At 51.4% G+C, this 22,256-nt stretch overlaps 1 protein-coding gene across 2 annotated transcripts; it reads left to right on the forward strand.

The window, feature by feature from the left end:
- Positions 1 to 64: 64 nt before the first annotated feature.
- On the forward strand, positions 65 to 21,250 carry MVP (major vault protein). 2 transcript variants are annotated; one of them, XM_054582714.1, is made up of 15 exons: positions 65 to 179; positions 7,048 to 7,179; positions 7,370 to 7,565; positions 11,957 to 12,080; positions 12,187 to 12,318; positions 13,247 to 13,341; positions 13,636 to 13,872; positions 15,271 to 15,552; positions 16,417 to 16,661; positions 16,740 to 16,937; positions 17,977 to 18,363; positions 19,124 to 19,240; positions 19,439 to 19,565; positions 20,083 to 20,271; positions 20,990 to 21,250. In XM_054582714.1, exons 2-15 carry the CDS (start codon positions 7,055 to 7,057, stop codon positions 21,176 to 21,178), a joined length of 2,643 nt encoding a protein of 880 aa, XP_054438689.1. In that variant the 5' UTR covers positions 65 to 179; positions 7,048 to 7,054; the 3' UTR covers positions 21,179 to 21,250. The 2 variants fall into 2 exon arrangements, with proteins under 2 accessions (XP_054438689.1, XP_054438688.1); XM_054582713.1 differs by having other exon boundaries at positions 75 to 291.
- Positions 21,251 to 22,256: the final 1,006 nt, after the last annotated feature.

Below are 22,256 nucleotides of genomic sequence, written 5' to 3' on the forward strand. Positions count from 1 at the left end.
AGTGAAAGCAGCCCAGAGGAGAAAAGGAGAACCAGCTGCAAGGGCCCTTTAAATGCTCAAGCCCCACCCCCGAGCCTGCCCTGCCCTGCCCTGCCCGGCCGGGAAGTGATCCCTTGGGCTGGGTCCCTGAGTTTTTCCCCAATCCAAGGACTCTGTTGCAGTCAGCCATACTTCTGGATGTGAGTACTTTGTACCGGGCCCAAAACCTCAAATCAGTGGTGGAGCCTTGTGTCCCTCAAGGCTCTCTCTAGCCCTGTCCTGCCTTCTAGGGCCTTCCTTCAGCTGGGGCAGGTAAGACCTTTCTGAAGCAGCGGGGGGAAGGTAGGTGGAGGGTTGGCCTTTAAGGTCTTGCTTTCTTTGTTGGAGTTTTTTCTGTCTTTTGAAGTAAAGATCAGTTTGTCACCTCGCCAACACCCCTCACCTCCAAAATCTCAGACCTCTCTGACATCAAGTCCCCATGTCAGAAGTATGGAAAAGGGAAGCTTAAGGGGTCTGTTCACACTCCCTTGGGAATTAGATTGGGTCCTGCTGTCCTCATTTTCCCTCTCTGGCTGGAGCCCTGGGCTCTGGCCTGTCCTCTTGAGCCCTTAGAACGTGATTTGTCCCCATTGAGATCCCTCAACTTTGCCAAATACTGAGGTTTTCATACTGACCCACTCAGGACTAAGCCAGCTGTGGGCCTTGCGGATCATTTAAGAAGCCATTAGCAGAACAATCTTAAGGCAGGCTTAATTTCCAGAAGTTGCGGAGTTTGGTGAGCCTTTTTAAAATTTTTTTTTCCATCTCTGTGAGCAGAAAGTAGAAAATAGGTTGCTCAGCCCTGGCCAGTGTGGCTCGGTTGATTGGAGCATCATCCTGTAAACTCCCCAGTCAGGGCACATACCTAGGTTGTGGGTTCAGGGGCATGTACAAGGGGCAACCCATTCATGTTTCTCTCCCTCCCTTCCCCTCTCTAAAATTTATAAGCGTGTACTCGGGTGAGAATTAAAAACATGTTTTTAAAAAACCAGGAAGCTCACTTGAACCCACCAACTTGTAATTCTGGGCATCTTAGATCTCAGGAGTGAAGCCTAGAAAGGTGGGAGATGGTAGTTGAGACAGAAGTCCCCTGTATTCTGCTCTCTGCCTGGCTGGACCTTTCGGTTATAGGGGAAAGGCCGGCTTTCAGGAGGCATGATAACTGATTCCCTAGAAACTCCTGACTTCTGCCCTCAGCACACGGGGCACCCAGCCTGCCCAGGGTTGGTGCTTTCTGGCATGGCAACTCAAAAGCCATGAGTAGGGAAGACAGCCACCTGAGGATTCCCTGGTAACTAAGGCCTCCTTGTGGGTACTGCCCTCTCAAGTTGCAGAAAATGCTCACCGTTGAATTGCCATTGGCACCGTTTCCTGGAGAGCACCAGCCCCACCCAGGTCTTTGTTCTAGGTTTAGAATCTTACTGACATTTGCCTGAGAAGCCAAGCTGCTCCTGGCTGGGGGGCTCTGCAGTCCGGGTACCTGGGGTAGAATTCTGGCTTCAACCTTTGATTATTTTGTGATCCTGAGCAAGTTCCTTAACTTCTAGGTTCTTGTGAGGGTTAAATGAATGAATTAAAGGTGTTTAACTCTATGCCTGACAGATTTAAGTTTTTAATAAGTGGGAGCTATTATCCAGGTGCACTTGCCAATGATACAAGTTCCAGTGTCCTGGAAACCTTGGCCCATTGTGAGACTGGGAGCACTCCCAGCTGAGTCCTATGACTAGATGAGTTTAGAAAACAGTGATCTGGGTCAGGGGTTCTGAAGCTCGGTTCCTGGGTTACCTCTAATCGAGGCAATCCTTGCCTTCAATTGATGTTAATCGGCAGCAATGCGGGAGGTCGGATGGAAGTGGGAAAAGAGGCATCCCGAGCTGGCAGAGCTCTTCCTCCCACAAAGTGGCCCAGTTGGGCTGAAGCTCAGATAAGATTTTCCTAGGGAAAAAAGTTCCTAAAATTTTGCTGCTAAACAATTTATGTGAGACAAATCCTAAAAGATTTCCACTATAGTCTGTCCCCTAAAGCAGGAAATAAGTTCCCTAAAGCAGGAAGCTGTCTGGTGAAAACAGCCTCTGCAGTACCTGAGTAAAGTCACGCTTGTGTTCTCCGAACAAAAACTAAAATGTGTAAAATGAATGAAGGGGAACTGGGAAGACGAGCACTTGTTTGTGCTGTGCTTCCTGTGCATTTTTCTAAACCTAAGCTTGATAGAGGGGGTGGTGGCAAGGCTGAGTCACTGACCTCACCTCCAACAGCAGGCGTGCCTGGGCCAGGAGTCTGGGACTTGGGCCAAGGGGGCTTTTGTCAGCTAGGGGGCTACTTGGCCCTGACGGTGAAGGGGCTGGGGGAGAATAAATGAAAGTCCCTGTCCTTGAGCAGCAGTCTGTAATCTGAGCTCATCTTTGTTCTTCCTCCTCCTGGACATCCTCTAGTCTCTAAACCCTCTAAAATTCACTAATTCGCAGTAACTAAACCTAGGAAATAGTCACTTTTATTCCCACTCCGAAGTCTAGGAAAGTAAGTCTCAGAGGCTAGCAAGTGGCTCAAGATCATACTGATAATGGCAGGATTAAAATTCTTGCTGTACAAGTCAGAGAGCTTTTAAATATAGCAACACTTGGACTTCACCTCAGACCAATTAAATCAGAATCCCCAGAGACAGGTGGTTGCAAAAGATCTCCAGGTGATTCTAATGTAGTCAGGGCTGAGCGTGGCTGCTGTAGACCAGAGCTGCTCATACTTAAACGTGAGCCCGAATCATGGGCGTTTAGTTAAGATGCCAACTGATTGAGGAACTCTCAGGTGGGACCCAAGATTCTGCGCTGTAACAAGCGTCCAGGTGAGGCTGCTGCTGCTCACTGCAGACCAATACAGTGTAGCTGGTCACTTGGGCATCAGTTAACATTCACTGTCGGCCACTCGCAACACCCTGAAGATCTCTGATATGTACTGACTTGTCACTCAATTAAACCTTGCTGAAGCATAAGTTTATTTTTGAGCCAAGACACAGGTGAAGAGCTGTCTCTTAACCAGAGGTTGAACCCAGCTTCTCCCTACAGACAGTTTTATTGTTCTCTGCTCATCCACCCATGACCCCTGCCCTCTTGATGTGTGAGGGGGGAGGTGTGATGCAGCCAGGAAGTAGCTGGTTTCGGAGACTCTGGGTGAAAGCTGACTGGTTCTTACAGGAGCCTCATGACGCTTGAGGGGCATGTGATCATGCAAAGCAGGACATGTATGCAGAGAGCAGACTAGGACAGATCTCAGAAGTATGCACTGAAGGGAGAGCTATCAGTGGAATTGGGGTGTTGGGGTCACACCCAAGTCAGGGAAGGACCTTCCAACTGTCAACAGACTCCTTAACCATTGTCTTTCGAGGGCCCTGATGTATCAGGAGTAGAATACTCTATACGTGTCATCTGGTAAACCACAAAAGTCTAAATTTGAGATGTCACAAACATGCTGCCTGAGTCAAACGGCTCCCCTGCACCTCCCGAGAGGCCCTATATTGAAACTCACTTCTGTGGATGGTGAGTGAAAAGGCAAAGTCTGTTCTTTGGTGAACTTGGCAGATGGTCTAGCTGGAAGGAACAGCTTTAGAGCATGGTAGATGGGTGGTCAGGGAGGTAAGACAAAATCCTGGTACTGAAACGGTTATTGGCATGGGCTTGGCCTCCGAATAAGGCAAAAGTCCAGTTTGATCAGTTGAAAGGATGACTCGCAGCTGAGTCACTGAGCTGGGCCAGGCTCTCAGCCCCGCTGACTGAGTCCAGCTGGGGTGACAGATGGTGAGAGGCCTCAGCCATAGGGGGTGCGAGGAATCATCCAACAAGGAGCCACTGGAGGCTTTTTCCAGAGCCTGCTTCCCAGCCTTGCATAACCTGGAGTTCAAATCTTCCCTGTGGGGCCTCATGGAACCCTGTCCATACCTCCGCCTACAGCCCTAGCTCTTCCTCTCCCTCCATCTGGCTTCCTGGCCAGGCTTCCACCCTGCAGGGAACCTGGCAAAGGAGCAGCTGGGAAAGGCTTCACTTGACTGCCGGATGCCCTTTTCTTTTCTGTTCTTCTAGCCCCACAGCTGGGGTGGCCAAAGACTTCTCACATCCCTGACCAGCTAACAGTGAGGGCTGAGGCTGAGATGCCAGCTGAGGCAGAGAGCCTCTGGTGCTTGCACATGCCCTAAATGGATAAGGAAGCGGCCTCAGGCCACCCTCCCTCAGCAGTAAGTGCTTCTGAAGAGCCAGGCTCTATTCCACGTGCATTATGATGAACTCAGCCCTCATACCTTGAGTAAATGCCCTATCCATTCCCAGTTTATTGACCAGGAAACAGGTATAGGGAAGGCAAGGGACTTGTCTAAGATCACCTGTCCAGTAAAAGTTAGAATCAAGATCAGTTCCAGGCACATGGGGCCCCACATCAGGGAGCAATTTCAGGGATTGGAAGCACAGCTGAGCAGAATGGGGCGGTAGAGAGGAAAGAAAGAGAAGATCCAGATGAGAGGAGTGGAACAGAACCCCAGAAGCAGAACAGCAGCCCTAGTATTTTCAAACACTGCCTGAAATTAGCAGAAGAGGGAGCTATGGCTTTAGAAAAGCCACTCCTACAAATTAAGGGGAATTCTCATAAAAAAAAAAAAAAAAAAAAAAAAGCAACGGAAAAGTATCAAGATCAAATCCCATACAAAGTTGCAAGAAAAAAGAACCAGGAGCAGAATAACAACCCTCTGATGTGAAAAGTGTATCAGGAAAACTGATCAAAACTGTAACCTCTTTTAAAATGAGGTAAGGCATTAAGGAAACAATACAAGGCAGGAAAGCCACAGACCAGAATTGTAAGGAAGACCAGCCTGTCTTGACTCTGCACCTCTAACCATTGTACTGTGTTGCTGCTGGGCGGGGAGGAGGGGCACTCCCTTGAGATTGAGAATCTCATCTGGATAGTTCCACTAACTTGCTGTGTGACCTTGAAAGACCCATTCTCCCTATCTAGAATTTAGCTACTTAGGGCTACACTGTTTAATATGGGATCAACCAGCCACACTTGCCTATTGTTTTTTCAATTACGGTTTACATTCAATATTATTTTGTATCACTTTCAGGTGTACACACTTGGCTATTTAAAAACAAAACAATTCATTACATCATATGCGGTACTTTCACATTTGGCTATTTTAATTAAAATGTAAAATTAGCCCTGGCTGGTGTGGCTCAGTGGATTGAGTGGTGGCCTGAGAACCAAAGGGTCACCAGTTTGATTCCCAGTCAGGGCACATGCTTGGGTGGCGGGCCAGGTCCCCAGCAGTGGGTGTGTGAGAAGCAACCACACATTGATGTTTTTCTTCTCCTTTTGCTAAAAATAAATTGTTAAAAAAATTACTTCCTCACTTACACTAGCCATAGTGTTCAGTAGCTGCATGCGGCCAGTCCAAAGATATCACAGATTTAGAATATTTCCATCATTGTAGAAAGCCCTGTTGGGTGCTGCTGAGTTAGAGCATTTTAAACAGAAGCCAGGCCCTGACTGGTGTGACTCAATGGCTTGAGTACCGGCCTGTGAGCCAAGAGGTTGCCTGTTCGAGTTCCAGTCAGGGCATGTGCCTGGGTTGCAGGCCAGGGTACAAGAGGCAACCAATGGACATTCCACTCCCTCTTTCTTCCTCCTTTCCTCTCTCTCTGAAAATAAATAAAATCTAAAAATAATTAATTAATTAATTAAATCAGAACCAGGCGGGTACTTATGAATGCAACAGCCCAGGCGTAAGCAGCAGGGGGTGGTGGGGCCTGCGGTAAGCAGGAAAACCTGGGTCTCATCTGAAGGTCACAGCTGCCACTTGGCTGTAGCCAATTTTGCTATGTGGGAATGTGGGGTCTAGCTCCTAATTCTTCAAGAAAAGCAGGAATTGAGGGTTTGTGAAAAGTCCCTACTTCTTAACCCCAACATTGAAATTGTACAGATTACATAGATCAAGTAAAACTCTTGGGCCTCCCCCTTGATTCTGTAGTGTCATAGCTCCTACCTGTTTTTCCTTTGCCAGTTCTCCCTCCTTGCTTCCTATTTCTCACTCAGGTTGGAAGCTGGATGGATGGTGGAGTAGGTGGCTTCAAAAATGTCTGAATAAAGTCTCCGGAGACAAGGCTTTGAGTTGCTTAGTAAACTTGGTTCCCGTTTTGTGGCTCAAAGGCGCGGGTCCAAAGTCCAAGGTGTGCCAGAGGCAGTGTTGGGGATTAGGTAGCAGGTGTGACTTCCTGAATGGGCCAAGCGCTGGGTGGAACTACCCAGGATTCAGAAGCAGGGAGGACTGGGGAGGGTGGGATACAGTACTCACTTACCCCTTTTCATGTCTCACTCTCCCCACTACTCTTGACAGCAGGGAGTTGAGGGTGACAACAAACCAAGAGAGAAGGGAGAAAAGAACTAGAATAACTTGTGCTGTATCTAATCCAGCTGATTCTATGGGAGCGTCAGTTCCACCAGGGATCCCAGGACTGCTTAAAGCACAGGGGCAGGGGATGAGGAGCAGACAAAAATTATGCAAATATTCTTGGGCTATGGGCTACCACTTGAATACTGCTTGGATCCTTGGGATCCCCTGAAATAAAGTCTGCCTGCCCCCGGAAGACCCACTGATCCCTGCTGTGCTGGAGAAGGCCACAGCACCCCGAGACTGACCTGCACTCCCAGCTCCTCCGAGCCTGGGAAAGTGCAGGCAGCTCAGGCTGTGAAGCTGCTGGAAATGAAAGGAAGGATCAGCCAAGAACCCTGCATTTCTGTGGTTAACTCTGTCCTGCAGTTCTTGGCAGGGCTGATGGCTGGGTGAGCTGTGCTGCCCTGGGTGGGAAGAAAAAAGAAGAGGTGGGCATGGAGACAATGAAGGGTAGAATAATCTGGGTTGGAAGAGAAACGGTCCTTTTCTTCCAACCCCAGCCAGTTTTCAGGCTCATGCCTGCCTCATCCGAGGCCCCCTGTGTTCATGTTGTATCTTCTCCCCACCTGTCTATCCTTCTGTAATGCTGCCCTGGGCACAAGAGTTACTATGGCAACTGAGGAATCCATCATCCGCATCCCCCCATACCACTACATCCATGTGCTAGACCAGAACAGCAACGTGTCCCGTGTGGAGGTTGGGCCAAAGACTTACATCCGGCAGGACAATGAGAGGTTGGTGCCAAGCCCGGGCTGTGGGGGAAGCTGGGGCTGAGGAGGGCCTGTTAGTCCAGCTGGCACGATCATCCATCTCTGCAGTGGACTGGCCCTCACTTGGGTCACAGGGAGCTTTCTCTTCCACTCACTACCTCCTTTGGGATTGGAAGTCTTCTGGGTCCTCACACCACTTCTCACCCCCCAACAGGATCCTGTTTGCCCCCATGCGCATGGTGACTGTCCCCCCACGCCACTACTGCACAGTGGCCAACCCGGTATCCCGGGATGCCGAGGGCTCGGTGCTATTTGATGCCACAGGGCAAGTACGGCTCCGCCACGCTGACCTGGAGATCCGGCTGGCCCAGGACCCCTTCCCCCTGTACCCAGGGGAGATACTGGAAAAGGTATCTGACCTGCCACCCTGTCCTAGGGCCCCACACTGCCTTCTGGAGGGAAAGTTAATTGGGACGGTGGCGGGGGGGGGGGGCAACATTTCCTGGTTTTCCCCAGGAGTAGAATTGATTCATTGCTCCCCTGCTGGCCTCCCCCAAACACCTCATTTCTCCCCACATGCCCCTCTTTTGAGAGCTGTCAGCCCATCTCATCACTTAATCAACCAGGCTCTAGAGCCTGCTGGAAGCTCCTGGCCAGTCTGGCACTAAATGGCTTGTGCCAAAAGTAAGCATTTTGTTCACTCAAATAGTGCCAGACACTGGTGGGCAGCGAGAGCTGTGGTGGAGAAGAGGAGGTCCAGGATCAGATGCCTGTGATTTTTCCACGGGAAGGCATCAGAGGCCTGCATTTGCAGCCAGGTCCTTGTCCTTGTTGCACTCAGGCCCTGGGCCTGAGCAAGTGGACATCCCATCTCTGCTTCCATAGCTATTCTTCCGCCTCACCTCCTTGCCCTTTTATACTGTTTCACTCTGGGTCCCTCTACTAAGCAGCGCTTCTGGATCCTGGAAGCATAATCGCATGACCCAGGACACTTGAGACATTCTTGTCCACTTAGGTGTAAACACTTTGCAGAAAAGTGCATGTGTAGAGCTAGAGAGTGATGAAGAATGATTAGAATGTTAACCCTTGAGGAATCTGAGTGAAGAATGCAGGGAATAACCTTTATTTAAGTCTGAAACTGTCAAAAGTAGAAAATTACCCATATCCAGGGTCTACTTTAGACCAACTAAATCCCCATCTGGGTGGCGAGTGGTTGAGGGAGTGGGACACCAGTATTTTAAAAGTTCCTAGGGTGGAGAGAAAGCTTCCCCCACTCCTGCCTCTTTAACCTCGACATTCCAGCCCACAGCCGCTCATTCCCTCAAACCCCGCGTGCTCCAACCCCAGAGGGCCAGGCCCTCCCTCCTCAGAGCCCAACGCCTCTTAGATGCTTCTTTTCCACCCGAGTCAGGACTTGCCTCTGCCTGCACCACTTTTTTTCCCCAGTCTTCACTGAGGGTGACACCAGGCTCGGACCTCCCTTCCCTCTCCCCCCCACCCCCTCCCCCACCATCCTCCTTGCCGCTTCATTAATGTTCTTCCAATGACCCTGTCAACAACTTGGCCTTCCTGACCTCAGCTCTGACCCCCTCTCTTCTGTTCTGCTTCAGCCGCGCCCAGTGCCATGTCCAGTCGGGGCCTGGTTGTTCTCCCACCTGTCCCACCTCTGAAAACCTGAGCCTCCTTCCTACCACCTGTCTCCCTTTTCTAGCCCTCCTCTGTTGCTGTGTCCTCTCCAGGCTTTAGAGCCCATCTTTTGTCCTTCAGGTTTCTCTTCTTGGTCTTGCTTTCCTTCCCCGACTGAACCTCATCGTTTGAACACTCGTGCTCTGGACCTGTGGCAAAACCAGGTCCTGGATCAGTGTTGCCACCTGCCCTTTCTGTGCTCACGCGGGGGGGGGGGGGCGGGGGCGGGGGGGGGCGGCTCGGCTCTGGCCTGCGGGCAGCTCCACCCCCACCACAGCACCGCCAGTAGGTGGTGGGTCAAGTGGTCCATTCCAACCCAGGCCCTGCGCATCAGTTCTCTTCCTTCCCACCCCGCTTTCTCTCCATTTTTCTCATTTTTTTCTCTATTTTTCTAAATATTATGCTCCACTCTACCTATTTTCTGCCCTCTCAGTCTTGAACAACTTGGGTCACCTCCTTAGTTAGAAATTGATGCCATTTCACAGGATTTGGACCTATGTTCTCGTCCCTTTAAGCCTACCCTTATCTCCTTTCCACCTCTTGGAGTCTCCAGAAGGTTCCCTTCCATCAGGTGGGGCCAGGAAGACTCATCCTTCTATCTCTTGAACACTTGTTTCCCATCTAGAGCTTTTCTCCTGTCTCTCTTACTTCTTCACTACCGATGCCTTTCTCTTGGCCAGTTAACAGGCTTTGTCTCTTCCATCTTTTTCTGGCCTTAAAGGCTTATTTGTGCAAGTTTTTCATTCTAAGGAATGCATTCATAAGGTGGTAAAGTCCTCCCAGACTTCCACCACCAATATCTGCTCTCCATTCCCCAGAGGTATCTACCGCCACTCATTTGAGGGATATACTTCCACGTATGTCTATGCATTCACGTAAATATATATCCAAAAAAGTGTTATAACCTATTTGCACAAGGGCTGTCACATTATCATTTGCCAGTGTCCTTTGTACGATCTTCTGCATCTTGGTACAGTAGTCGTACCTTGTTTAATTGTTGTAACTCTGTAGGAAGCATGGAAGTTCAGCCATTTCCCTACTGGGTGTCATTTAGCATGTTTCCAATTTATATGGGGGAAAAAACAGTGCTGCAATAAATATCTTTATCTGTGTGTTCTTGTGCGTGCTAGTTTTTTTTTAAGAGTAGAATCTTAACAAGAATTGCGGGGTCCTAGGACATGCTAAATTTGTATGCACTTTTATGAGTAGCCCTGTGAATCTAATTTCTAGCTATTTACTGCTTTACTTTTCCCACTTTCTCTTCGATGACAACTTGTACTTGATGTTGCCTGCCCTGTTCCCTCACAAGCCTCTGTGCCTGGGCCCTTCCCCCACCTCCGCTGTACTCCCTTTGACAAAGCACCAAGACATCCAAACCGCAGGCCCAGTGGACAGCCCTTTTATGTCTCACAGACCCTCTCAGCAACATCCATTGTTGATCCGCTCTCTTATTAAACGTGTCTTTAAATTTTGCTCCGTGGATGTCTTTTTTTCCATCTTCTTAGAGGTCTCCCCTCCTCTCTGCCCTCTCTGCCTTCAGCTTCTGTCCTGAGCCTCCAGTGTCCTCTCATGCTTTCATGATCTACATTGAAAACGCACACCCCGTACCTTAGCTCGGAGACCCCCAAGTGCCTTTAGGAAGCCCTCTCCGGGGTGCCCCCCAGCCACCGCACACTGGACATCCAAACTAACACTTTCCCTGACCCCCCAAATCTGTTCTCCCATATTCCCAATTTTACTTGGTGATGCTACTGGGTACCCAGTCGCCCAAGCTGGGAGCTTGCCTGCAAAGGCTTGAGGGACACACTGGAAGGAGACACAGGTGGTAGCCAGACCAATTAGGAAGCTATTTCCATCCTCCTGGAGAGATGTTGACAGCTTAGATGAGGCCAAAGGCAGGAATAGATAAATTTAGATGGGATTTGTAAGGAAACAGACAAGTGGCGATAGAGTAGATGGGGGGTGGGGGGTGGAAAACACACTGGACTATGTGCTCTTTCCATAATGCTCACTTTCTTCCCCTCCTCCTATACTTTTATCAAAAGCCAGCTCTTCCTTTGAGCTCCAGTTCAAATGCCCCTTTCTGAGGGCGTTCCCTAACTCCTCCTTCACCTGAACTTCTGCAACCTCTCTCCCCTGACACTGTCCACAGTCTGCTCAGAGAATATGGTCTGCGTCTATGTCCTACCGCCTGCTGCCAGTTACCCTCCATGATGACGGGGGCATGTCCTGCCCGCGCCACAACTAGCAGAGTGCCATGCACACATAAGGTATTCAGGGAAGGGCTTGCCAGGGCAGTAACCTCCATCTCGGCCTCTCTCCAGCCCAGCGTGTGGTCGGTGGGTACAGTAGAGTGACTTGACCTTCTCTGCCCAAGGGCCACCCAGTTGAAGTGAGGAGCACCAGGTCGGCTTCACTAAAGGCTGAGGTTCAAGTCCTGATTCTGCACCTTATTCATTGTGTGACCTTGCTCACATTCCTTAGCCTCGATGAGCCTCTCTTTCCTTGCTTTCCTGGCCCCTCTCAGATGAAGGATCAGGTGAAATCCCATGCGTAGGAACACTTCTACAAACTCCTAAAAGGTTTGGCTCCTTGTTGCCAGGTTCCCCCTCCTGATGGTAGGGGATGTGATGACTGGAGTACACTGGCTGTCTTGTAACAATGAGGCAACCTTGAGACAGAGTCACATGCTTTCAATGTGCCTGTTACAGCAGTTTATACCTTCCCACCTCCTTATACTTCCTAGAGGGCCCCAGTGCACACTAAGCCATGAGATATCCATTTATTCAGCTTTTCAGATACATCTTCCACATCTCCCATCAAACCCTCTGCCCAGTTTCCCACCTAAATTCCTAGTTCAAAACAACTTCTAAGCATTTCCTTCAGAGGAATGTGTGTCCTTGGCTCATCGGCAGTGGCATCCTCTCGCTCTGTCAACTCTTAGTTCCTCAGAGCAGATGGCTTTGGGGCTACCCCTGTCTTGCACATTCCATTCCAAGCCTTATTTTGGGACACATGTAAAGACTGATGCTGTGGATCTGACCTCCAAGGTATCAGTGTGAGTCCTGCGGCCACAGCACTGAATGCCCCATGACCCCCCTTCTTCCCCTGTTAGGACATTACCCCGCTGCAGGTGGTTTTGCCCAACACTGCGCTCCATCTGAAGGCGTTGCTGGATTTTGAGGATAACAATGGAGACAAGGTTGTCGCAGGCGATGAGTGGCTATTTGAAGGACCTGGTGAGTTCTTCCCAGTGCACTGGAGTTAGGGTCGGAGGCTTCCTGCCTTCCCATCATGACCCTGATATTTTCTGACCTTCACCTCTGCCTCCTCTTTCCTTCCAAGGCACATATATCCCCCAGAAGGAAGTGGAGGTCGTAGAGATCATTCAGGCCACGACCGTCAGGCAGAACCAGGCTCTGCGGCTGAGGGCCCGCAAAGAGTGTCGGGACCGGGACGGCAAGGAGAGGGTGACAGGTGGGATTGGGAGGGAGCATTGAGGAGGGGGTGGGCAGGCCATGGCTCTGACTGCCTCAGCTGCTGGGGAAATGGGGGAAGGTTGGGGAAAAGCCACCTATAAGTGGCTATAGCCAAGCAGGAGGTGCTTACCTGGAATCTCTTATATGCTGTTGGGGGCTGCTCACAGGTATTCCCCCCCCGGCCCCCCCCCCCCCCCCCACAACAACCTTCATGCAGGTGATGTCCCAGCCTTGATCCGGGCTCCTGGTCATCTTGAGGTGCCTTCCCCACTCTCCTCCCCTTTATCACGAGCTGGAGGCAGTGGCCATGTCTGTTTTTTTAGATCAACAGAGTAGGTGTTTACATGCAATTGGCAATTGTATTTACAATGCCTTAAATACAATGCCTACTCTGTGCCGTGTGTGATTCAAAATGCTTTACAAATGATAACTTATTTGGTCTTCAAACAACCTTGAGTCACCAGTATTCCCATTTTCTATATAATAAAACGGACACACAGAAATCCGGTTACTTACCTGGGTTTATGGCCAGGAAGAGCAAGGTTGGGACTGGCCCCCAGGCACGCTTGCTTCTTCAAAAACCTCAACAACATCTGCAGATCCAATAGAGGCAGCCTGCTGCCCATTTTATGGGAAGGAAATAAGTTGGTCTTTGGAGCTTAGAGAAGTCATAGCAGGTATTGGCATAGCAGCAAGTTGGACACTTAGAGGGGCTTTTTTATTCTCTTCCTTAGGGCTTAGTTTTCCTCTAGCCCCAAAGAAAGGAATAAATACCAGGACTCTTGCCAGGCCCTTGAGCCTGGGCACGGTGTCATCTCCTTGTGTACAAAATCCTGTGGGTCTCTTGTTGTCTAGGCTCCGGGAGGGGGTGGCTGGGGAGAAGGCTTGAGTGACCTTTGACCCTCACTGCTTCACTCTTGACCCAGGAGAAGAATGGCTGGTCCGCTCCGTGGGCGCGTATCTCCCGGCAGTGTTTGAGGAGGTTCTGGATTTGGTGGATGCGGTGATCCTTACAGAAAAGGTCTGTGCTCTGGTGATTGTGAGTTAAGGGACCCCGGGGTAGGGAACGCTCAGACTGGCAGAGACGGTGGCAGGCACAGTGTAAAAGAGCAGCAATATTTCTAGGGTCACTAGAAGAAAAATTCAGAGGTCAGATAACCTGAGGAGTATTCTCTGAAAGGGTTAAAAAGTCCTCCTGGGTTAGTAGAAACTGGCACTGAGGTCTGGGAGCATTTGGTGGCCAGCGTGCTTCCCAGGTGCCCTGAGGAAGTTGGAGGTGGATTTACTCAAACACCCGGTATGTCTTGCTCTGCAGACAGCCCTGCACCTCCGGGCTCGGCAGAACTTCCGAGACTTGAGGGGAGTGACCCGCCACACTGGGGAGGAGTGGCTGGTGACAGTGCAGGACACGGAAGCCCACGTGCCAGATGTTTACGAGGAAGTGCTGGGGGTCGTGCCTATTACCACCTTGGGCCCCCGCAACTACTGTGTGATTCTCGACCCAGTTGGGCTGGATGGCAAGAACCAGCTGGGGCAAAAGCTTGTGGTCAAGGTAAGTGCCTCCACCTCCACCTCCCCCAGAGGGTGAATGCCCTTGAATAGCATGAGAGCCTCAGCCTTCTCTTGCTTCTCTCCTCCCACCCTGGGTACATATTCTGGAAAGGAGCTCCCCCGTGCCGTGGCACACTAAGTTCTAGCTCTGAGACCTCTCCAGCAGCCTCAGGCTGTGAAACTCATGTTTCTGGAAACTCTGTCATCCTGCATTAAAAAAAAAAAAACCCAAAAAACTCGTGGTTTACCCTTCTCCCCAGCCCCTACCTCAGTCCCTCTCTGAACTATATAAGGGATCAACAGGGGTCGGCAAACTTTTTTCTATAAAGAAAGAAGAGTTGTCCAACCATGACCACAATCTAATTCCAGAACATTGTCGATGTTTAGGGCTTTGTGCTCGGTAAGGTTTCTGTTGCAACTGCTCAGCTCTGCCGTTGTTCTACAAAAGCAGAATAGATAGCTTGTTAATGGACGAGTGCCGCTGTGTTCCTGTAACATTTTATTTGCATGAACAGGGGGAAAAAAGTAGCTGATGAATGTAGAAAAAATTGTGGTATATCCAACCAATGGAATATCATTCAGCTACAGAAAGAAATGAACATGAACTGATAGATCAGCTTGCTACAACACAGATAAACTTAAACATCATGCTAAGCAAAAGAAGCCAGACATAAAAGACTACATATTATTTGAGCCCGTTTACATGAACTGTGTAGAATAGGTATATTTATGGAGACAGAAAATAGGCGGGTGGGATGGGACAGTAACCTCTCCTAGGTACAGTGTTTCTTTTCAGGGTGATGAACACGTTCTGGAATTAGATTATGGTCATGGTTGGACAACTCTGTGGATATGCTAAAATAACTGAATTATATACTTTAAATGGGTAAATTTCATGTCATGTGGATTATATTTGGGGAATGATAAAGTAGGTTAATAATAATAATAAATAATACAACAAATTCTGTTTTGCATACTTAAAACTGTAAACCTACTTTGGCTACCCCTGTAAGTTTTTTTTAAGAAGGCAGCAGACCAGATTTGGCCCAAAGACCAGAGTTTGCCAATGCCCAGACTACAGCACCCGAGAACAAAGCATAGGAGAAATGAAGAGTAACAATATGTTAATTCTTAACTGTTGAGCTTGTGAGGATTCAGGTCCTGAGAGTTCACAGTATCTTTTAAGGGTAGGGTTGAGCAGATGAGCTCTATAGGCATTTGCAGAAAGCCTCACAGTCCAGCTAACACTTCACTGTATTTTAACGGGGGGGGGGGGGAGTGTCTTTTGGGCTCCTATCCTCAAAAGGAATCCGTGGCCCTACGGGGCTGGGAGAGGTGCCATCTGAGGCACCTGCTCCCCTGGGTGGCAGCTGCTCCTAACCGCATGTTTCCCCACTAGGGAGAGAAGTCTTTTTTCCTCCAGCCAGGAGAGAGGCTGGAACGAGGTATCCAGGATGTGTACGTGCTGTCGGAGCAGCAGGGGCTGCTGCTGAGGGCCCTGCAGCCCCTGGAGGAGGGGGAAGAAGAAGAGAAGGTCTCACGCAAGGCTGGTGACCGCTGGCTCATCCGTGGACCCCTGGAGTACGTGCCATCTGCCAAGGTGGAGGTGGTGGAAGAACGTCAGGCTATCCCCCTGGATGAGAACGAGGGCATCTACGTGCAGGATATCAAGACTGGAAAGGTGACAGCTGAGGGCTGGGCACTGTCACTGCCATGTGGCCGTGGTGGTGGCTTGCTCTGGGCAAGTGGGTGATGCTGATGGGGAGAGGTACATGGCAGAGGCGGCAGGGGACTTCGGCAACATTGATAGCAGCAGCTGAGCCGCTGGCTGGTAGATATGAGGGGGTTCTGTGGAGTATTTGCCTTTCCTTTGTCTTAAATGAGTTCAACTTTTAGAAACCCCCACGAGAGCAGGTGATCCAGGTTCCAGGATGGGGACTCTGTTTCCACTGCAGATCTGGCCCCTGGCATAAAGGTCCGACTGGGGTGTGGCACAGGAACAGTGAGAACCCGCCGCCTCCCTTATGCCCTTATCCTAATGGAATCCTTCCCCCTTACCTGAAAGCTTGATCTTGGTTTGACCTAGGACCACATCTCTGACTTCTTTCCCCAAGGGTCCAACCTAGAAGTAGAGCTCAGAACCCAGGCAGTGTTAGTGTATACTACCTGTTTGCTAGGATTGCATCTGTGCCTAAGACACTCTCCAAGCTGCCCCATGATGGAAAATTCCAGAAGAAATACTACCAAACACTTACTATATCCCAAGTTCTCAGCATTAGACATAGGAGATGTCATTCATTCCTCAACCCTGTGAGGTGACCACTGTCACATCCACTTAGCAGGCGAGGAAGTGGAGCACAGAAGTGAAGCAGCTTGCCCCAGATGGCAGAGCCAGTGGTGGGCAAAGGGAACTCAGCCTCATCCCAGAGACTCTTAACCACGATGCTCCACTGCCCCCGGACCAGTTCTGCTTCAGGACTGCTGGATGGGTCTTTCTCCCTTTTACCTTTCATGGTGACGTTCCTCCTTGTCCTCCTCTCTCGAGGTGCGTGCTGTGATTGGAAGCACGTACATGCTGACCCAGGATGAGGTCCTGTGGGAGAAAGAGCTGCCTGCTGGGGTAGAGGAGCTGCTGAACAAGGGGCAGGACCCGCTGGCGGACAGGGGTGAGAAGGAGACGGCTAAGGCCCTTCAGCCCTCCTCTGCCCGGAACAAGACCCGAGTGGTCAGCTACCGTGTCCCTCACAACGCTGCCGTGCAGGTGTATGACTACAAGGAGAAGAGAGCTCGGTGAGGGGCTGGACAAGGGAGTAGAGGGAGGGTGGCAGGAGAGGCTCTCCAGCGTCTGACTCACCGCTCCCTCTGCAGTGTGGTATTTGGGCCCGAGCTGGTGTTGCTGGGTCCTGAGGAACAGTTCACGGTGTTGTCCCTTTCGGCCGGGCGGCCCAAGCGTCCCCACGCCCGCCGTGCACTCTGCCTACTGCTCGGGCCTGACTTCTTCACGGACGTCATCACCATCGAAACTGCAGACCATGCCAGGCTGCAGCTACAGCTCGCGTACAACTGGTAAGGGGCGAGGAGGGGCGGCGAGGACTTCAGCTGGAGCAGCCCCAAGAGAACCCTGAGGACAAGAGATGCCTCCTTGAAGTGCTGGGCTCAATGAGGGCAGGATGCCTGACTTTGTGCCGTGGTCAAGAGGCCCATGTGGGCCTTCCCAAAAATCTCATCTGACACCCCTGGGGAATGACAGGGAAGATGTGGGCTCACCTCCTGGGAGCAGGATTTTGGGGACATGATGGAAGGACATTCCCCAGCTAAACTCTCAGCATGTGTTCAGCAAAACACGTACCTGCAGGGCTATAAAAAGATCTGTCAGACGCTACTGGTGGGAGTGGGCGGGAGTGGGCGGGAGTGGGCAGTGGGGACAAGAGGTCAAGAGTACATGCTCTGGGGCCGACTGCCTGGGTCTGCAGCCCTGCCATTTGCCAGCCATGGATCTGAGCCAGTGATTTGGCACTTTCCTCAGTTTCCCCATCTGTAAAATGAGGGTGACACGTGACCAGCAATTTCACATGCCGAGGAAAGGATGCAGGGAGCATCAGAATGATGTCTATGCAGAATTAGAGCTTGAATGGCAGCAACTAGAGAGAGAGTAGAAAAGTCACACCCAGAAGCGATGCTCAGTGCTCCCATGGAGGTGTTCTTTACCTCTTGGCTGAGTGGCCAGGCCATGACAGAGGCAGATGAGGCGCTGCTATCTTTGGGGCACTAGAGCATGACAGCTAAGAGCATAGGCCCTGGAAGCCACACTGCCTGGGTTTAGCTGAGTCTGGGTCTGTCACGGAAGCTCTCTGGACCTCTATTTTCTCATCCATAGAAGGGGAAAGTACTCCTTCCCACTCAGAGTGACTGAGAGAATGAGATGGGAACATACTTGGGGTTCTCGGGACATCATCTGGCACATGGTGGGCACTAATCAGCATTCTCTCTCCTGAGAGGCCTTGCCCAGCCACAGAGGGTGGGTATAAGAGCCCCATTCAAAGATGGAAGAACTGTTGTTTCCTGGAGGAAAATACATCCCTGTTCTGGGCCTTTTTGCTCATAGGCATTTTGAGCTGCGTGACCGGGAGGACCCCCAGGAGACAGCTAAGCTCTTCTCCGTGCCTGACTTCGTGGGCGATGCCTGCAAGGCCATAGCGTCCCGGGTGCGGGGAGCCGTGGCCTCTGTCACCTTCGATGACTTCCATAAGAACTCAGCCCGCATCATTCGCACTGCTGTCTTTGGCTTTGAGGCTCTGGAAGCCAAGATGTCTGACAGTGAGGCCCTGCCCCAGCCCCGGGACCGGGCTGTCTTTCCCCAAAATGGACTGGTGGTCAGCAGCGTGGATGTGCAGTCAGTGGAGCCCGTGGACCAGAGGACCCGGGATGCCCTGCAGCGCAGCGTCCAGCTGGCCATTGAGATCACCACCAACTCCCAGGAGGCAACCGCCAAGTGAGTGAGGGCAGCTGCCCACCATGTGCACTGTGGGCCAGACCTCTCCGAGGTCTCCATCTCCGCCCCTCTGCTGGGCCCTGCGTAACACGGCACCCCCTGATGATGAGTCTGCTGTATCCTTACCCAGCAGAAAGCTCGGCCCACTTAAAATGTGACTAGAGGTCACCCTGTTCCTGTGGCTTCTCACCTTGCTTGTGCTAGAACCCAAACTCATCTCTGCGGTCTTCCAGGCCCTCCGGAGTTCAGCCCTGCCTCTCCTACCTCACCTTCCAGCCTTCTCCCCGGGCTGCGGGCCCACCAGCTCCTTTCTGCTCCTTAAATGCACAGTTGGGCTTAAAGCCTTCTGCGTGGACCACTTCCTGTGCCCAGCAGTCTCCCCTTGGGAGCTTCAGGGCAGGCTCCTCCTTGAAGAGCCCTTTGCTTTCTACCCTAACCGAAGCAGCACCCTCTTTTTCAAGTCGTTACTACGTTGCTCATTTTCAGGGAACTTCTTGTTTGAAGTCATCCTCATTTATCTGTTTCTTTCCCCACTGGAAGGTAAGTTGTGTGAAAGCAGGGGCCGTGGTCACAATTCCCCTGAGCCTAGAATGACGCCAGGCTCACAGTGCGCACACCCTTCTCCTGTTCCATGTTGAGTGCCTCCCTTGGGCCAGGCTCCGTCCCGGACACCCCAGCAGATTGGTGATCCCCGCTCCTGGAGCTCCTGTCCCAGCTCTGGCCTCACCCCGGCATCTTCCCTGTCCCCTCTCCCACCCAGGCACGAGGCTCAGAGGTTAGAACAAGAAGCCCGTGGTCGGCTTGAGCGGCAGAAAATCTTGGACCAGTCAGAAGCTGAGAAAGCTCGCAGGGAACTCTTGGAGCTGGAGGCTCTGAGGTGGGTCAAACGCTAAAGGAATAAAGTAAAATTAAAAAATAAAAGAATGAAAGGGAAAGATGGCCTGCCGAAGCTCTTGGCAAAGCAGCTGGTGAGGGGAACCAGGGGTGTGTCGTGAAAGGTGCCAGCAAGAGTCAAGGCTGGAGGGGAGCGGGGCTGGGCTTTCTCCTGGTCCGCCTGACTGCGGGTTGTCTCCAGCACTGCCGTGGAGAGCACCGGTACTGCCAAGGCGGAGGCTGAGTCCCGTGCAGAGGCGGCACGCATCGAGGGACAGGGCTCTGTGTTGCAGGCCAAGCTGAAGGCGGAGGCCTTGGCTATTGAGACGGTGAGTGTGGGGATGTCCTTGGAAGGGCGTGGCCTTGGTGCCGGGAAGAGGCCCGATGCCTGCGGCCCCTGAGGCTGAGTAGGTTACCAGGCACCCGAATGTTCAGCTCTATTCCAATATTTTGTGGTTTATAAAGTCTTTTACCCTCTATCAAGTCACTTAATACCTGCCTGGAAGACGAAGATGATTATTACACCCATCTTACATGTAATAGGTGCTCAAACATTGGACAGTTTTGTGCCAGGTATTGTGTACATTTCACATGCATGATCTTATTTAACGCTTGAAAGCCCAGAAGTAGGTATTATTGCATTTTACAGATGAGGGCACTGAGGATTTCAGGGGCTTCCATGGGTCACTATCTAAAAGTTGACCTAGTCAGGATTCACGGCTAACTGCCTATAAGTTCACAGTTCCATCCCTTTCCCTAGTTCCCTCAGCCTTGCTGGCGAGGTTACTTGCTAGACTGTCCCCCGGGGCCACACAACTGAAAGAATGCTGGGTTTCCCCCTTTCAGGAGGCTGAGCTCCAGCGGGTACAGAAAGTGCGAGAGCTAGAACTGGTCTATGCCCGGGCCCAGCTGGAGCTGGAGGTGAGCAAGGCCCAGCAGCTGGCTGAGGTGGAGGTGAAGAAGTTCAGGCAGATGACGGAGGCCCTGGGCCCCAGCACCATCAGGGACCTTGCTGTGGCGGGGCCAGAGATGCAGGTGAGAGTGGGGAGAGTACAAGGGGATTATGTGTGTCTTGGGACCATACTTGGAAGCAAGAAGGCAGAGCCAGGGAGGCAAATACAACATCTAGAGAGATGGGGGCAGAGAGGTGAGGTGAGGTGGTGATGGAGCTGTCCCTGTATCCCACGTCCTGACCTGTATCATTTGGGCACGGTGTCATATTGGGCACGGTACCAGACTCAGCAGTGAACTAGAACTTCTGGGGGGACAATAACCAGATAGGACATCACTGTGACTTTGAGGTGCTGTGAAGAAAGTCAAGTGGGGTCATATAATGAAAGGGGAGATGACATTTCAAATTAGTTGGTCTAAAAAGGGTCACTCTGAAGAGGAGATACTTGAGCACTATGTAGAGTTGACAAGAACTTCCCAGGAGAGAGTCCAAGTACAAAGACACAGAGAATGAAACTGGGTGCAGTTAAAGGAGAGAAAGAACTGGCAAGCAAAGGGTGGGTGGTGAGGTCCTGGAGGTAGCTGCGGGTAGGGGGCCATATTTGCAGGCCTTCCAGCAGCCAGAGGATGAAACCTTTAGGCTCCTCACTGATCACTGACTGATTCTCTGAGGATGGCTTGGGTGGCAGCTGCAGTGTCAGATCAGAGAAGATGGCAGCCTACCCTACAGAGGTGGCTAAGGGGATGAGAGAAGGGGCCAGGGTCTGACTCCATCTTCTCGTCCTCTTCTTGCTCCCTCCAGGTAAAATTGCTTCAGAGCCTGGGCCTGAAGTCAACCCTCATCACTGATGGCTCCACTCCTGTCAACCTCTTCAACACAGCCTTGGGTCTGCTGGGGCTAGGGTCCGAGGCCCAGGCCCCAGCCACAAAGGTGGCGGGGGCGCCTGGCCCTGAGCAACGCTTGCTTCTCCAGTCCTCTCCTGCCCTGTAAGTTCTTGGAAGCACCTGCAACGTGTCTTAGCTCCATACTGTGCCTACAAATAAAAACTTATACTTCCGGGCATTAAAACCTTCTTCTGTTGCCTCAAGTATGTGTCACAGGGAAGCTTAATGTAGGGGTGGGCAAGAGGGGTAGAGGATACCCCTGAAATCTTGAGATAGTTACTAGAGACTACCCCATATGTAACGTGGGAGCAAACTAAGGCAGGGAGACAAACCTGAAGTCACCCTGACGGCCGTGGCCCCAAAGTCTTCTTATCAGCCAGACTGTCCTTCGGGCAGTCAGCTTTCCTTGGACTCCAGGTGGGGGAGATGATGCCGCTGGTGAGAAATGGGGCCTTCCTGGCGAGCCTCTCTGGGACAGCTCCTGCACTAGCAACATCTCTTCTCACTGTCACTTCCTCCAGGACCTCAGCTCCATCAAGGGAGTTCTGGAATCTTAACACTCGCTGCAGGTGCGTCCAATCTGCCCTCAGCACTTGGCAGGCCCCCTTTGGCGCCACCTGCTGGTCATACCTGGCAGGCCAGCGAGCCAGGCACCTGTGCACTTGACCCCCCTCAAACGGGAATGTCTGATGGGAAGAAGGCTCCTGCCCAGGGGCAGTAGAAACTGGAGTGCTCTCCTGGGCTTCTAGTATGGGTTCTTCGAGAACATTAAGGGGGCGTGCCCCTCCCCACCTTCTCCCATGACTAATGAGGAGCCCTTATTTGGGGAGAGAGTCCAGGTGCCATCAGTCCGGGCACGCAAGTGGAGGCTGCAAGGTGAACCACCCCTTCAGCCCAGGTACAACCATCACTGACAGGCCTGCCTGCTCGCTGCTGAGGAAGCAAAAAGATCTGAGGTGGAGAAAGAAGCTTGGGTTTATTGGCTGTGTGGCTAAGAGGGGCATCTCAGCCTCTCTGATCTCTTCCTGTCTGTGAAATTGGCCAGCAATTCCCCTATTGAGCAGGACTGCAGATTTTTTGAGGCTCTTTATTCCTTTTTCCCCCAGTGGGGCCTCGGCCCATAAGCCTTGTCCTTTTCCAGTTCGAGTTGCATTTGTGTGGCCAGTGGCTCCACTCCAGTCTCA

The sequence above is a fragment of the Pteronotus mesoamericanus genome, unplaced genomic scaffold (genome assembly GCF_021234165.1).
Source record: "Pteronotus mesoamericanus isolate MK-2021 breed Mesoamerican mustached bat unplaced genomic scaffold, CSHL_Meso_final contig_72, whole genome shotgun sequence".
Lineage (NCBI taxonomy): Eukaryota > Metazoa > Chordata > Mammalia > Chiroptera > Mormoopidae > Pteronotus > Pteronotus mesoamericanus.

Excerpts from the sequence above, each read along its gene's own strand:
- MVP (XM_054582714.1), top strand. The coding sequence starts at position 7,055 with ATGGCAACTGAGGAATCCATCATCCGCATCCCCCCATACCACTACATC. Across the intron at positions 16,662-16,739 it reads TACAAGGAGAAGAGAGCTCG|TGTGGTATTTGGGCCCGAGC; the intron begins GTGAGGGGCTGG and ends CTCCCTCTGCAG. Across the intron at positions 16,938-17,976 it reads CTACAGCTCGCGTACAACTG|GCATTTTGAGCTGCGTGACC; the intron begins GTAAGGGGCGAG and ends TTTTGCTCATAG.